Genomic DNA, 14,162 nt, shown 5'->3' with positions numbered 1-14,162 from the left:
ATGGAAGACAATATACCACTGAAAAGGCGAAAGAGCAAATACGATAGGCTTGAGTCGAGAGATAAAAAGGTTTTGGTCTGGGTGAGTCACTTGATCTTTCTATGAACTCCTCTTCACAGTTTCAAGTAAACAACACTTGTCAATACCGATTGGGTGTTTGTACAGCCCGGGAGTGGCCCATCTTTCATCCTCATAATAGGGCGTGAGGAAAGAGTGGATTGGACTCGTATAGACTTTTCTTGAAAGAACGTTTATACGCTAATCTCAATATGATACCTTTCACCCCTCCTTATATCAACCCCGTGAAAATAGATTCGACAGATCGAAGCTTTTAGTCCAGAGGGAAAAGCCAAACTTTCGCCTTCCTATGGACCTCATATGCTCGAGATCCACTCACCTTTAGATACATTGTTCAGACGATGGGAATCACACAATGAAACGGATGTTCCATTTTCTTCCTGGTAGTGAGTTCCCTTTTGTCCTCGTCAACAACATTTCTGCTCTGTTCTAGCCCAGATCAAATATGCCTCATTCTATCGCCGGCGTGAGGTCGTCACGACAATATGGCTGACTCCGCTATTGGGATTGACGCTAGTTATGCAAAATACCCTTTCAATCACCCTACACCATATCCCCCGCCTCGTACAGGGGAAAACGAACCTCAACAGTTAAATGCAGAAGACGTAAGTACTTCTTCATAGAATGAAAACGAGTTGCCGCCAGTGACTATTTGAGGGTAAAAGACTGACCAATTCATTTCATAAATTTACAGACACCCTATTCAATGAAAATCAAAGATGGAACGATAATATTCGCTAGGACTCTAATAATTTTACCTAGACCAATAATTGAACATCACTCATCAAGTTCATATTACCAACGACATGCGTTCGTCCAAGTATATACCGACGGTTCCGACGATAGTTCGGGAACATCCAGATCACGATGGGATGATAAGCCTTCAGTACTTACACATCTAGATCAGAGAAGATTGTTGGCAGACGGGGATTGACCTAATGAATTTCCCATCATTATCAAAAAAATGTTTTAATCCAGCTGCGACTCTTGAAAAACAAGCAGAGATATTTTTCTCGAAATTTCTGGTATATGTGTATCCGCATTACTCAACTATAATTGCAATCGATATAATTTCTGTGGTACGTATCGATAAGATGATCATGCATGTTCATCGCACGAGGCGAAGCTTAGCTGTTACAGACTTTAATACGAAAGTGATGAAGCTGATGTGTTATTGAGAAAACAGATTTTGTGCTCACCGCTTGCCGATTCTCAAGGAAATTGCCACCTCGAATAAATGAATTATCTCCCGTCATTTCAACTTCGAACGCCTTAGACGCACCCATCATTTCTCAAGCAGTGACCCTTCGCATCCTTTCATCTTAAAACTTCCCTCAGTGGATACTGCAATTTGAGCAGAATGTATTATCCAACCGGAAAGTCATTCTAAATATCTGTCTATTTAGGCAAGACGGAAATCGTCTATCACATCTTGAGTGTCCACCCCGGGTACTCTCTTTTCGACCTCGATCATTAAGGATGGACAAAATCCAGGTACTGTGGAAACTTGTGAAGGGGAAATTGAATATTTCGACTCAAATCTCGGTAGACGTGGCATGTGGCAGGACTCTTTGGGGCTACAGTGTAGACAACGATGTCGAATTTGCGATTATGTGTGTCATGAACCGGGGATATCACCGATGATTGGAACATAAGTATCGTTAGATTGGTGATCTGATCCATAATCGTGTGATGAGCAAGAGTAGAGCGGTCATCCCGGCTATCAGTCAAAGGTCCTGATGTGTCAAGGCGTGGGAATTGATTGTCCCACTACCATCAAGCATCGCCTCTTTTGATGACGTGTCGAGGATTCAACTAAAGAAGGTTTCAGATTAGCGTGAATCCATTTTATGCATATATATTCATCACCGCCCTTCCATTTTCTTCTCCTTCTTCTTCCTCACTTATCAGGTCGAATTTGGATTTACTCGTACCATACATCTATACCGGTCAAAGTCTTCCTCTCATAATACTAGATAGATAGTCATATTACTCACGATGGGCGAAGTTCATATGGAAGTCCAAGTCGAGGTAGGTCCATTTATACCCTCCATCCTTTTATGATTATTCGCCACCAGCTCACTTGATGATTTGACCGAACTTCATGTATAGATTCACGATCTTCCCGAAGATCTCACTGTCCTTCATCATGGTAATAAGCCTTCCACTTATTCCACCGTTATGGCATGGGATCAAGAATTCATTGTGATTTTCAAGAGATGGCATGAACATCACCACCACAAAGAACCTCTCGCAGAGTTCGAGTGAGTCACTTCTCTCTCTTTACTCGTGATCCTCGCTTCGAACAAAGGGACAAATTAGTCCCGCAGCTCCGACAGTACACGAGTGATGATGTGCTCACCTTTTATGACACCAAACCAACGAGATATGTAAATAGCTAACATACCGTACTTCGACCAGGTTCATCTTCTACTCTCTCGGTAGTCCCAATCCTATCCCTGATGGATTCGGTCCTGGTCCTGTCAATAATCCCATTGTTGTCAAGCCTGAAGACGTGGGTTATGATTCTCTTTTCTGGTTGGCAACATCCAACCATCTACTTCTCTTCCCAAGCCTAGCTAAGCTGATGATCTCGTCGGCACGTAGTCTCCCGAATCCCTCGGCTTCTCCAACAGTGTACCCCTTTGGGTAAAGCGAAAGCATACGCATCAGGAGAAGGATGCTGAAACGGACGCTTGAGCGGACGATTTTTCATCGGAGCTCTTCGACAAGGCGAGCGGATAAGAAAGACTAGGTGCGAAGGCGCGAAGGGAGGAAGCTTTCAAGACTTAATGGGAGGAGCCGTAGGTTGAAACTTTGTAGTCAACGAAATTGTAGCATATGTCATGGATAACGATGGACCAGACTTATTGCCGATGATCAGTTGTATTAGTGTTGTGAAGAGAATGCCCCTAGCGTAAATGAGAATGAAGCGCAACAGGGTGTGATCGAAAATCTCATTGGATTTGCAAAGGGTGGCTGAGTGATATAGGAAAGAGGACTAGCTGATTACTGGCGACGAGAGCGAACAAGACGCCATCTTGTGGTCGATCGAATGTGTGAATGATGTATGTCGAGAATTAAGGCGACACCGATTTCCTAGAATGATCAGGCGTCACATCACACAATGGGCGAAAAAGCATCTCGCTACATATTCTGCGGGTCAATCAGTCCGATTCACGAGGGTGAAGATTAAGGATTGAAGGTGCTCACAGCTTTGGGTATATTCTCGGATCACGTACTTAAACAGCTTTTCTCACCCAATGATCCTGACTTCCGCCACACAAGAAGGAAAGATTTATCTGAGACAGTTGAAGGGTTCCATCGCGATGTGTATCTGCATGATGACTAATAATATGTAGATGCAAATTGAAATATGTAGTTTAAATTACATGTTGGAATAGGAGACGGCAATCTGGACCAAAGCTTCAGCAGAAATTCCTCTTTCTCTCCTTCGAACAAGTGTGGCAGATCTAGCTTGAGGGTCCAGGGATCGCAAATGGAAAAACCAAAAATAAAACCAAAAAATCTGTAGCTCAGGATCTAACGACAAATTAGTGACTTTAAATACACAATTACGACGCCTTTCATTTTACCTATACTTAAATCTGGAGCTTTGACTTCAGCGGATACCTCTTGGTGGAAACTGCCAGGTGACAATTTTTTGGATGTTACTTTGCGTGGGCCATTCAATACCCCCCATTCCACGATATGACTCCTTCTAGACCCGGCTGGAAGGAATTTGGTTGTTTGCATATTATTCATGGGAAAAAAAGGATCGATCAGGAACGGTTGGTATTCGTCACATTCCAGAGCAATATTCCGGGAATGAAATAATAATGGTTCGGTGAATCACCAGTAAAAACCGGTCACCATTTGGATTATCACGTGGGAATTAAGGGTGAAGTGACGACATCTCTTCTGTCATGTTGGATCCCCAAGCGTCAAGTGATTTGACGTTTTACCATGGTGATCTGACGATGACGGTCATAGCGTCGAGATGATATTCGTACTTTCTGTCCCTCCTTTCGGTATTTGACCAAGTTGACTGACTTCATACATAATATTGCTGGAACCTACGTGTGCTAATATACATAATCTACTAACAAGCTTAAATGCGCCTCCCCATTCCGGAATTCGTCTTAATAACTAAAGCTAATAACGCAAATAAGCGTATGCATTCCTCAATATATCCTTCGGATACACGACTTTCAGCATAAGAATATAGGGTTATCAGATTTCAATAGGAGTTCGTCAAAATGCCTACAATCACAGAAAAGCAATGGTGGTACGGACAAAAAAGGAAAAGACGCCAAATGTTGTAAATTAACAGGGATTAACAGGGGAGATATTGCTGAAACACTTCTGGATCAAGTAGAATACATCATTCAGCTTGGTATGTATAGACTTTATGGTCGAGTCATTCTGTCAAGAACCGCTCGGATAGGTACAATCCCTTCTATCGAATATAACACCTAAGATAGAGGATTGATCAGGGTAGGGCGCAATCCGTCAGTCTGCATCTAGAAATCGAGAGAGATAAGATTGCAAGCGAATAGGTTGATCAATATGGTCTCGGGGATTATCGACTTCTCTATCTGCTGCTTATTGCTTCTGGTCAAGGTTTCAAGATATGATCCATAGAATAGGGAATGCTCTAGAATATACGCAATGCAGGATACGAATTGTCGTATCAGACTGGATTTGAGTGGTAATACAATGTAGTAAGTGGATACTTCGATCTTTGATCGTGGATCAAGGGTACCCTGCGATATCGTGTATGTAAGCATTACTGAAACCTGTGGGGAAACGTCCTTTGGCACATTTTAGCTCTTCTTGATGGTGAATTCTTGATAACAGTAAGATAGAAACGAAGCCAAAGGAAGGGTACAGTCATCTGATTTTCAAGACTTCTAATGATAAATCAGTGTCAAAGGACCTTTTTACCTATTTCACCATCAAATTTACACATTGTGTCTTAGAATCTTCAGTCGTTTCAAGTTGACTAGTTATGAAAATGACGTTTGGTTGCAACATATCAATCAATGTTAACTCTTATTTGACTTTCTTGGGGTAACATTCGACGGTCACCGAAGTATCTGAAAGGTATATAAACCATCATTTTCTCAATTTTATCTTTCGTCTCTTCTCTTTTCTTTTCTTCACCAACAAATAAATAAATAAATCAAATTATATAAACCCTTCACTCAACTCCAAACCAACAAACCAAAAAGTCTTTCACGATGTCTCCAAACAAAGAAATCCAAGTTACTGTGAGTGACGAACTTACATTTGCGTCTGCTCTGCTTCATCCTCTTTCAGCTTCACTCTCTTACCCTTTCTCAACCCCTCTGACATCTTACTTCCTTTACTCTCGAAGGACATCGCTGACATCAACCCATGATAGCTTTACGAGATCAAGAGAGTCGAAAATGGTCGACCTGTTTGTGACAACAAACCCTACCCATCCACCATCAGAATGAACGAGAAACTCGAAATGCTCTTCAACAAATGGCAAAAAGAGAGAGAACCCGAAACTCCTCTTCGTGAATTCGAGTGAGTGATCTTAAAATAATTCACATCACTTCACCTCACTCAACACACTATATATATCCTCACTCTCTTATTCATCCACCTCTGCTTCACCTCCTCGTCTCTCTTTGACTACACATCCCGATCTCAAGGGACAGACATTCTCCCCGCATTGGTTCCTCCCCTCTTGCATTAGCCTTTTCATAGCTGATCTGCCCCTCTCTCGATAGGTTCCTCCTCTACCAAAGAAGACACGATGAACCCGAGACCGGTATGACCTCCGGCGGTGGTCAATCCCCCAACAAAGGAGCTATCAGACTCAAGGGTGACCAAGTAAGTCCTTCATTCTCTGACCGTAACTTCCCTCCGTCTCGCACTGTTGTCATTCTAATCATCTCACTTATCTCCTTTCAACCCCTACTCTCTCTCGCCTGTCTCCTCTTCTCACCGCCTACCAGGCTGACTAACAATGATCTCAACAGACCCCCGAGCAAGTTCACATGCAAGATGGTGCTCGAATCTTCGTCAAACGAGAGGACCTTCAATGCTCCACCGAGCAAGAACCTCAAGTCGCCTAGATCATGGGAAGAAGGACGGAGGATTTAGTTCTATAGTCCATAGTACCACTTGACTGAGGTCATGATCGTAGAGATTGATAGTAACGATGAGTTAACGAAAAGAGATGAATAAATGATGACGATGATAAACTTCTCGGTACATCTTGGATGATACATCCTGACTTACTGATCAGTTGATTGACCTTGATGATTATTCCCAGTCCCACATGTTTACTAATATATATCGCGCAATCAAAAAGATACACAACTCGTTCTGCCATTCGAGCTCTATGCATCTTTGCCGATTGGATCATATCGTGTTATCTTCTGTAAATTGTCTTCAGCAGCTAGGTATCTCTGCTGTCAAGATATCGGAATACTGAACGTAACTCATCTATCCTCATTTGGCTGATCAACACACAAGGAATAGTAATATCAGTACTTGACTATTGCTAAATATGTTTCTTGGACCTTTCATCTCCTTCACAAATTGAAATAACCTGGAGGCAATGCGATGAAGCCCACTATCCCTTTTTTTGCCTTGAATGCACCTCAGAAAGGAATCAGTTCTGCATGAAAGAGTTTTCCCAGATGAACAGCACGCATATTCAAATACATGACATATCATTGATGGTATTATCATAGACACGTATATACAAAAGAGTGATTCAATACAGGAACATTTCAACGAATTACACTTTATATATGATTGTATATTATTTTAGATTGATATTATAAGGAAGTATGTATGCGTACAATATAAGAATTCAAATAAATTACCATCGATTAGGTACATTACCATAATTTCTTAAAATATTTTCTTGTTGTATATGTGATCTAACTTGTCTTTCCATTTCAGCATTAATTGCCCAAACCCATCTATCTCTTTCAAGCTATACAATTTAAAAAAGAAAAAAACAAATTATTAGCTTATTGTTTTTTATTTTTTGGTCAAGTTTTAAGATGAAATTAATAACGAAAAAGCAAAATTAAAAAAAAAAAAAAAAAAAAAAACATACTTTTGATCTTGCTCTAAAAATTAAAAGTTGATTAGGTTTTTTACTTAAATTAGGAGGTAAAAAAATTTGATCATTATTTAAATCTTCATTTTCCCAAGGTTGTGTAATTTTTTTTTTAGAATTATTTAATTTCCAAACTTTTGAATTTGAATTTTTATTTGAATAAGGTGAAGTTGTTAATCTAATACAAAATGTTGTATCTTCTAATCCATCTGAAGATTGTAATCCATCTTGATAAACTCTTGATTTTGATTGTGATTGAAAAATATCATCATTTTTAGATGTTGTTGAAGCTATTTCATCTAATGCTAACATTCCTGAATAAACCTAAAACATCGTTTCAAACAAAAATTTTAGTCAATCAAAGTTTAATTCATTCCTATATGACATTTTAACTTACATATGCACCAAATAATGGATATTTCTTTTTCCTAGTATGAAATGCATTTTTCTTCTGTATTTTAAATGAAATTAATGTACCTCCTGTTAATACTATATATTTGGATCTATCAAATATCGTTAATTCAAGTTAGCTTTCCTGATGTATCTAGCTTGAATTCTATTCAATGTACTTTAAGGTAAGAGTGATGATGAAGTGCTGACTAACCTGAATTTATCCCATTTATCCTTTTTCATAAATAATTTACCAGTTATACAAGTTGATCTACAACCTTTTATTACACACCAATCCCAAATTTCCGATATGAAATTATCAGATTCGTTTGAAAGTTCTGTACCTGTGAACGGATTTTCATGAGAATGAAGAGTAATAGCGTCCATACGTTGTCTCGCGCTAGAGATATCATTCATCAGCTTTACTCTTCGCAGGATGGAAATTAAGGACTTCATGTGCAGTATGCGACTTTTTCTAACTCACTCAACACGATGTCTTCTATCCCAGTATTTTTTCAAATCTTCTAACCTATTCACCCATTCTTTCGCTATCTCAGATGAAGCAGCTTCAAGTCTAACATTCCCACCTGTATTCACTTGAACTTCAAAAGTTTTACCTTCTTCCTTACCTTGTGTACTTTCAGTAAGAATACGTTCGAACCCATCTTGATTCGTATTTTGATGCTGCGGTGATTCAGTCTTTGCTTTTGATTTTGCTTTTGATTTTGATTGAGTGTTATCGGAATTTGATATAAATTTAATAGATGTAATATCTCTGAAATCTATACATCCCGAGCAATGTTCTAAAAAACTTGACATTCGCCTATGTTCTCCTTCAATAAAACTTTTAAAAAGGTCCGGAAATATTTCGGATGGTGTTGAGCTTTCTTTAGATGGTAGAAGAGGTGGTTTCGCATCTTTGAAATTCCCCACGAATATATTCCCTATTGTATGGAATAACGAAAAATCTCAGTTTATATATCTCTTAGGCTTTTGCTTGGTATCACGAGTTGAGATACTTACCGTCATGCGAAGAAATGTAGACTTGTGCTTTTGTGGATCCATCTTTATGCCTTGTTAAGTATCCTTCTACACCTGGAGGTTCTTCTAATAACGTACCATCTTCTAGCTTGATATTACTGGGTTGATGTTTAGCAGGTCTTAATTGCAGTTCACGAGGTTTTCTTTCGCCCTGCCGTATCCAGACATGATAAGTATTAGGATCATTGCATGACGATCGAGGAGAACCGTGAGAAGGTAGAGAAAAGGAATGTACTAGTACTCACTTGAGATCTTGCCAAACCAGAAAGTAAATTCCAATCTCTCTTTGTACCTTGTACTGTATCACTGTATGCAACCCATTCCAAATTACCATCAGAATTTTTCCATGCCAATTGTAAATTCAACTTTTCTTTTTTTACATTTGGACGAGATTCAAATTGATCTTGAAGTTCTTTAACATTTATGCTTGAATCAATTAACATATTATAACAATTTTCAATTACTTTATTTTTTTCAAATTTTTTACATTGTTCAGAATTTCCTACCATTTCATAAAGATTTTCTTCATCTTCTTGATTTGAAGAATTTATGAATAATCTAATAGAAGTTGAAAGTGATGGAATTGAAATATCAAAACGATCAGGTAATTCACCATTTAATTCTCTCCAAATTTCCCAATACCAATCTAATGATCTTGATCTTTCTCCTAATTTGAAAATGAATACTTGACTACCTTTTTGTTTACCTCTTAACCATCTAATCTGTTTAGATTGTTTTACTTTATCTTTCATAGCACCTGCACGTGTTGTATTACTTCTCATTAAATAACTAACGTCATCTTGAAGTTTATGCACTGAGGTTGTTAAGCAAATCGTGGCGTCTTCAGAATTGAAAATTGATAAAGATGTTCTATTGGGTAGAAGTGGAATAACGAATGCTAAATGTTTATGACCGACAATCTTCTCCTGAAGTGGATAGGTGTGATTATCATAGAGCTCGATTTGACCCTTTCGATAAACTACAATATACTCTTCGAGCGGATCCAACCGAGCACAGGGATTTCGCCGCTAGTCCAGATGAGAGTCAGCGCTGAACTTCACCCCTACTTGAGTTCAGCGATAAGGTGCACTTGGATCTGTGTGTTCTTCAGCACGGAAGAGAGTTCTTGGCTTTTGAAACGGTCCCGGGTCGACAGGACATGAGAAGGCAAAAAGAAGGAGTAAGGATATTGTCATTCGTTGGAACTCACCTGAGCCGCTTCATCAAACCCAGACAATTTGTCTTCTCTATGGTATCCTATCTTGGCAATCATACGATCTGCCAAGGATCAATCCGTCATCAATTAGCCCAATTTCTGAATAGGACTATTGGTAATTTTTATAGAATTGTCATTGTACATACCTCTCAAAATGACTTCACCTGGTCTTTTCACTTCTTCCCAATCTTCTTCTTCCTCTTGAGCTTCCTCTACAGCTTCATGACTGGTCCCAATAGCATCTTCTCCTGATCTTTCGAGTACTTCCATAGGATGTACAGGTTCTTTATCACCTTTCAACTTATTCGTTTTATTCCATCTAGATTTAGAAGATATAGGATCAAGAGGAAATTGTACACTTTTAGATTTGCCTTTATCTAAAATTGCAGGTGTGATCGATGTGGAAGAAGGATAATATGTACTTTGACTAATTTGGTTATTAACTTTAGAAGGTTTTCTTAAAGCTGATTTCAATTTTGATATACTTTTGCCCTTTTCCTTTTGCGTTATACCATCTTGCGAAAGATGTATTCGATCAGCTTTAATTGTATTTTCACTTCTTATTTCATCTGGTTCATCGTTGATTATACTATCGGACACAAGAGGTTGAGTAGAAGAAGATTGAGAATTCCTTAATTTATTATTTCTTTCCGTTTCTTCCGAATCTCTAGCATCTAAAGAAGGCTGTGGTGTTAATTCGTATCCACCTGATTCAACTTCATTTACCTCTAAAGTAGATTTTGATGAATTAGCATGATATGATGAAGATAATGATGATGATAAATCTGTACGTGCTGTAACGAAAGTTTCTTGAGTTGTTCGAGTTGAGACTTGTGGTCTTATAGGTGATTTTATTTCTTTTCCATTAATTAGAGACGACGACGACGGCGGTGGTTCTTCTTCTTCTTGTTGATTATGTATTATATTACCTAAAAATTCTCTTCCAATATCGAAACTTTCACCTAACCAAATATCTTTCTTTGCTTTTGATTTTACTTTTACTTTTCTTCCCAATTTATTCAAATCTTCATTACTATCATCATCATCATTTTCAAAATTTAAATTTAAATTTAAATCTTCTGTATATTCTTCACCATGTTTATTTCTTTTAATTATTTTAAATTTACTTTTAATTTCATTTCTTATTCTTTTATTTTCTACATCATCATCTGAGGATGAGGAATTTGAAGATTGAAAAAAATTATCTTTTTGATTTTTATTATAATGATCTTTTAAAATTGGTAAATGATTAAAAGCATTTTTTTTTAATTCTTTAAATTTTCTTTTCTTTTCTTTAATTTCATTTGAATTTATAATTTTTTCAGGAATTAATCCTAAAAATCTTCTAGGTAAAAAATGTTCTTCAATATGTGAACTAGTTTGAATTATTTTAGAAGAAGGTTGTAATGTTGGATTTTTAGAATAATGAGTAGATTCATCATGATTTAAATTTGGATTTGGTGGTGTAAAATGAGTTGCTCTTTTTGAAGAGCTAGCTTGAGGTATAGCTGGCATTTTTTTCTGATGATTTTCATTGATTATCCATCATTCTATTTAACGATGAAACGTATTGCATATCTTGATATCGAAGATATATAACTGTGAGAATGAATGAACAAATATAAGGTATGGTAGATAGTCTTTCACATAAACATCTCAGATCAGGGATGAAATTGTTATTTACGTTGAAAATGATGATGATGACGCACTTTTACGTGGCGTGGCGATCCGTTGGAACGACTTTTGCAGTTGAAATCTCGAGCTTCAGCCAGCTAACAGAGGATATATACTTGGACATAATAGAATCAGATGGATAGTCTGAAGAGGGTCACACTCGTATACATAGGACGACGGTGATCAAATCATATAGGAGTACAATCACAAGGTATCGCTGCAGCTAATACTTCGAATCACAACATTTACAAGTTTCTAGATCAGCTCTCCTGCAGAATGAAATAGCCTTATTGAGCTTATCGGCAATTTCCTTATCTTGATTTGCCATACTTATAAGCCCTCGAACAATCTTCTCCACCTTCCCTTCAGACTGCTCATTCTTTTCTTCGTCAAATGCCCAATAATTCCCTTCTTCATTATCTTCATCTGAATCTCTATCCATCTCGAGATTTCTAGCCGCTTCGCAAACTTCACAATCATGCAATTCAGCATCTATGAAATTATATTCTGCCCCTTCTTCTATTGCAGTTCTATCTATGCATTCCATGATCCTGTTTGCTCTCTTCAAGCTCACTCTTTCCAATAGTACTTCTGACCAAAAATTCACTTCTTTGTCTTTACATCTGAAGCTACATCCTAAATCGGCGAAATATACACTGTATTTCTTTACACTTGAAATGAGAGGTAATGATTGGATAGTAACATTATGAAATGTGGCGACTGATGGCTTGAATGATTTTAATAGAGAATTAAGTGACCGCATTTGTTGTTCGTTAATCCATATATCAGACATGATTGCATTTAAGGTCGTTTCATCGATAGTTCGAACATTCGACCTATTCGACGATCCGCAACCAAAGTCTGGGACAACGTTGTCGAAGTGAGGATAAATATCATGAGAATCTTGAGGAGTCAACAGGACTTTCGGGATTTTGGACATATTATCTTGCATGGTTGGTGAAGGCAAAGTCAAGCAAATTTCACGGGGTGATATTGATTGAGCTAAATCTTGTATATTTTGAAACCATTCTTGATTGTAAATACCGGAAATCAAAGCAAATATGAGATCCGAGCCTAAGTTCAATTTTCGCACGTTGGGGAAAATGGTTTGAGATTCATCTTTACCTATAGCAGATTGATAATCTACAATGATTTTTGCCGAAGATAAGTCGTGGATGGTTAATTGAGTACATTGTTGAAGCAACGATAATTTTCTTGCATGGGTTGATGGAGTAGGAAATGGATATTTGGAAAAGAATGTATGTGTAGGTATAGTGGAGTTTTCGTCCAATCTATGATCGGATAAGTCAACTGTGAGCGATGATAATTGTGGAATCGTTAGTGAATTAGCGTTGATTCATTTGTGACATGCACGTCACTGACCTTTCATCAAGCCTTCGAAGACACCATGACTCTTTGTCCCAGCACGAAGTCCCAGAGTGGGATAGTTTAGTACAGGTAGAAATAATCCATAAAATGCTTTTGAGCATCGCATCAGTTTACCTGCTGTGGCTTTTTGAGCATTTAAAATCAATATCGATCGGATCTGAACAATCACATCGTCAGGAAGGATGATGAGACGAGGTGTCAGTGTTTTGTCAGTATATGCTGGTGTGGTGTGAGTCGAGGACATGTCAATGAGAGAAAAAGCGGAAGACTGTCTAGAGTATAATGACATGATGTCCAAGATTAGGAGGTCGAATAAGAACGGTTGGAAGTATATACAGACAGATAGAATACAACACGCTATGGAATACAAATGACAGAAATCAAGGCTATACAAGATGTTTGTCTACGACATATCAATACTTCACATGTGGGAAGAACAATTGAAATGGAAGAAGAAAAAAGAAGGAAAAGATGAGGAAGAAGGGAAAGATAAGGTAAGATGGGCGGAGAAGACCGTCTGAATAATTGAATTCCATAATAAAATCATTCACGCGTCAGAACTAGGTCCAAGCGTAAAGTGTGGCAATTTGATTCCGCATATATAGCTTAAACAAGGGGGAATTCAGGGTAAAAAAACAAATCAAAAATCAAGACAACCACACTAGAAAACAACATCAACACACACAAAAGAGAGCTCGGACCATGATTATATCATTATATCATAGCGCAATTCACTGTGTTTGTATCAATTTTACCATCATTACACTCACTTTATATATCATCAAAGAGTCTAGATCTATTAGACAAACGCGAATAAGAAAGGGAAACAACACTATCACGATCACGATCATTCAACACGTTACCAGTTTCACGTTTCAGGCAAAATCACAACTAGCCCCCATAATATCATAAATTTATATATCCATATTCCCCCCTTTATCCCTTTCTTCATCCAATCTTACTCTCATCAACCTTTCAACCAAACCTCAACAACCCCACAATGATACGCTTATCATAGAAACCAACTAGATTCACATTCTTTTCGACCATCACTCACGCTCTTTTAGAATTGACATTGGAATTTAGACTTCAGGACATTCCTTTAACGACAAAAAACGCTTTGATCCCAATATCACCTACTTTGGAAAAACGACACAACACCATCAGACTAGTCAACAAAAGATACAACGCGGTCTAAACGCTTTCCAACTTACTCAAATTTCACCTAAAGAAATCGATAAATTAATCACCTTTACACTCCAA

At 37.9% G+C, this 14,162-nt stretch overlaps 5 protein-coding genes across 5 annotated transcripts; 3 read left to right on the top strand and 2 right to left on the bottom strand.

The window, feature by feature from the left end:
* I206_104668 (uncharacterized protein) lies at positions 1 to 1,012 on the top strand (the record flags this gene model as incomplete). Its single annotated transcript, XM_019153971.2, has 4 exons — positions 1 to 81; positions 313 to 464; positions 596 to 683; positions 773 to 1,012. 4 exons carry the CDS (start codon positions 1 to 3, stop codon positions 1,010 to 1,012), a joined length of 561 nt encoding a protein of 186 aa, XP_019012711.2.
* A 1,064-nt stretch (positions 1,013 to 2,076) lies between these two features.
* I206_104667 (uncharacterized protein) lies at positions 2,077 to 2,778 on the top strand (the record flags this gene model as incomplete). The annotated part of the gene is made up of 4 exons (XM_019153970.1): positions 2,077 to 2,109; positions 2,191 to 2,342; positions 2,500 to 2,593; positions 2,686 to 2,778. The coding sequence occupies 4 exons, from the start codon at positions 2,077 to 2,079 to the stop codon at positions 2,776 to 2,778; spliced, it is 372 nt and encodes a 123-aa protein (XP_019012710.1).
* Positions 2,779 to 5,321: 2,543 nt separating this feature from the next.
* On the top strand, positions 5,322 to 6,188 carry I206_104666 (uncharacterized protein; the record flags this gene model as incomplete). The annotated part of the gene is made up of 4 exons (XM_019153969.1): positions 5,322 to 5,351; positions 5,486 to 5,634; positions 5,841 to 5,943; positions 6,093 to 6,188. 4 exons carry the CDS (start codon positions 5,322 to 5,324, stop codon positions 6,186 to 6,188), a joined length of 378 nt encoding a protein of 125 aa, XP_019012709.1.
* Positions 6,189 to 6,943: 755 nt separating this feature from the next.
* Positions 6,944 to 11,351, bottom strand: I206_104665 (uncharacterized protein; the record flags this gene model as incomplete). Its single annotated transcript, XM_070202984.1, has 9 exons — positions 6,944 to 7,060; positions 7,187 to 7,513; positions 7,587 to 7,692; positions 7,794 to 7,979; positions 8,064 to 8,523; positions 8,603 to 8,771; positions 8,866 to 9,648; positions 9,831 to 9,898; positions 9,983 to 11,351. The coding sequence occupies 9 exons, from the start codon at positions 11,349 to 11,351 to the stop codon at positions 6,944 to 6,946; spliced, it is 3,585 nt and encodes a 1,194-aa protein (XP_070059085.1).
* Positions 11,352 to 11,733: 382 nt separating this feature from the next.
* I206_104664 (uncharacterized protein) lies at positions 11,734 to 13,188 on the bottom strand (the record flags this gene model as incomplete). The annotated part of the gene is made up of 2 exons (XM_019153967.1): positions 11,734 to 12,821; positions 12,894 to 13,188. The coding sequence occupies 2 exons, from the start codon at positions 13,186 to 13,188 to the stop codon at positions 11,734 to 11,736; spliced, it is 1,383 nt and encodes a 460-aa protein (XP_019012707.1).
* Between the last annotated feature and the right edge of the window lie 974 nt (positions 13,189 to 14,162).

The sequence above is a fragment of the Kwoniella pini genome, chromosome 6, assembly GCF_000512605.2.
Source record: "Kwoniella pini CBS 10737 chromosome 6, complete sequence".
NCBI lineage: Eukaryota > Fungi > Basidiomycota > Tremellomycetes > Tremellales > Cryptococcaceae > Kwoniella > Kwoniella pini.
The sequence above is the reverse complement of the archived record's forward strand: the minus strand, read 5'-3'. Positions and strand labels throughout refer to the sequence as shown.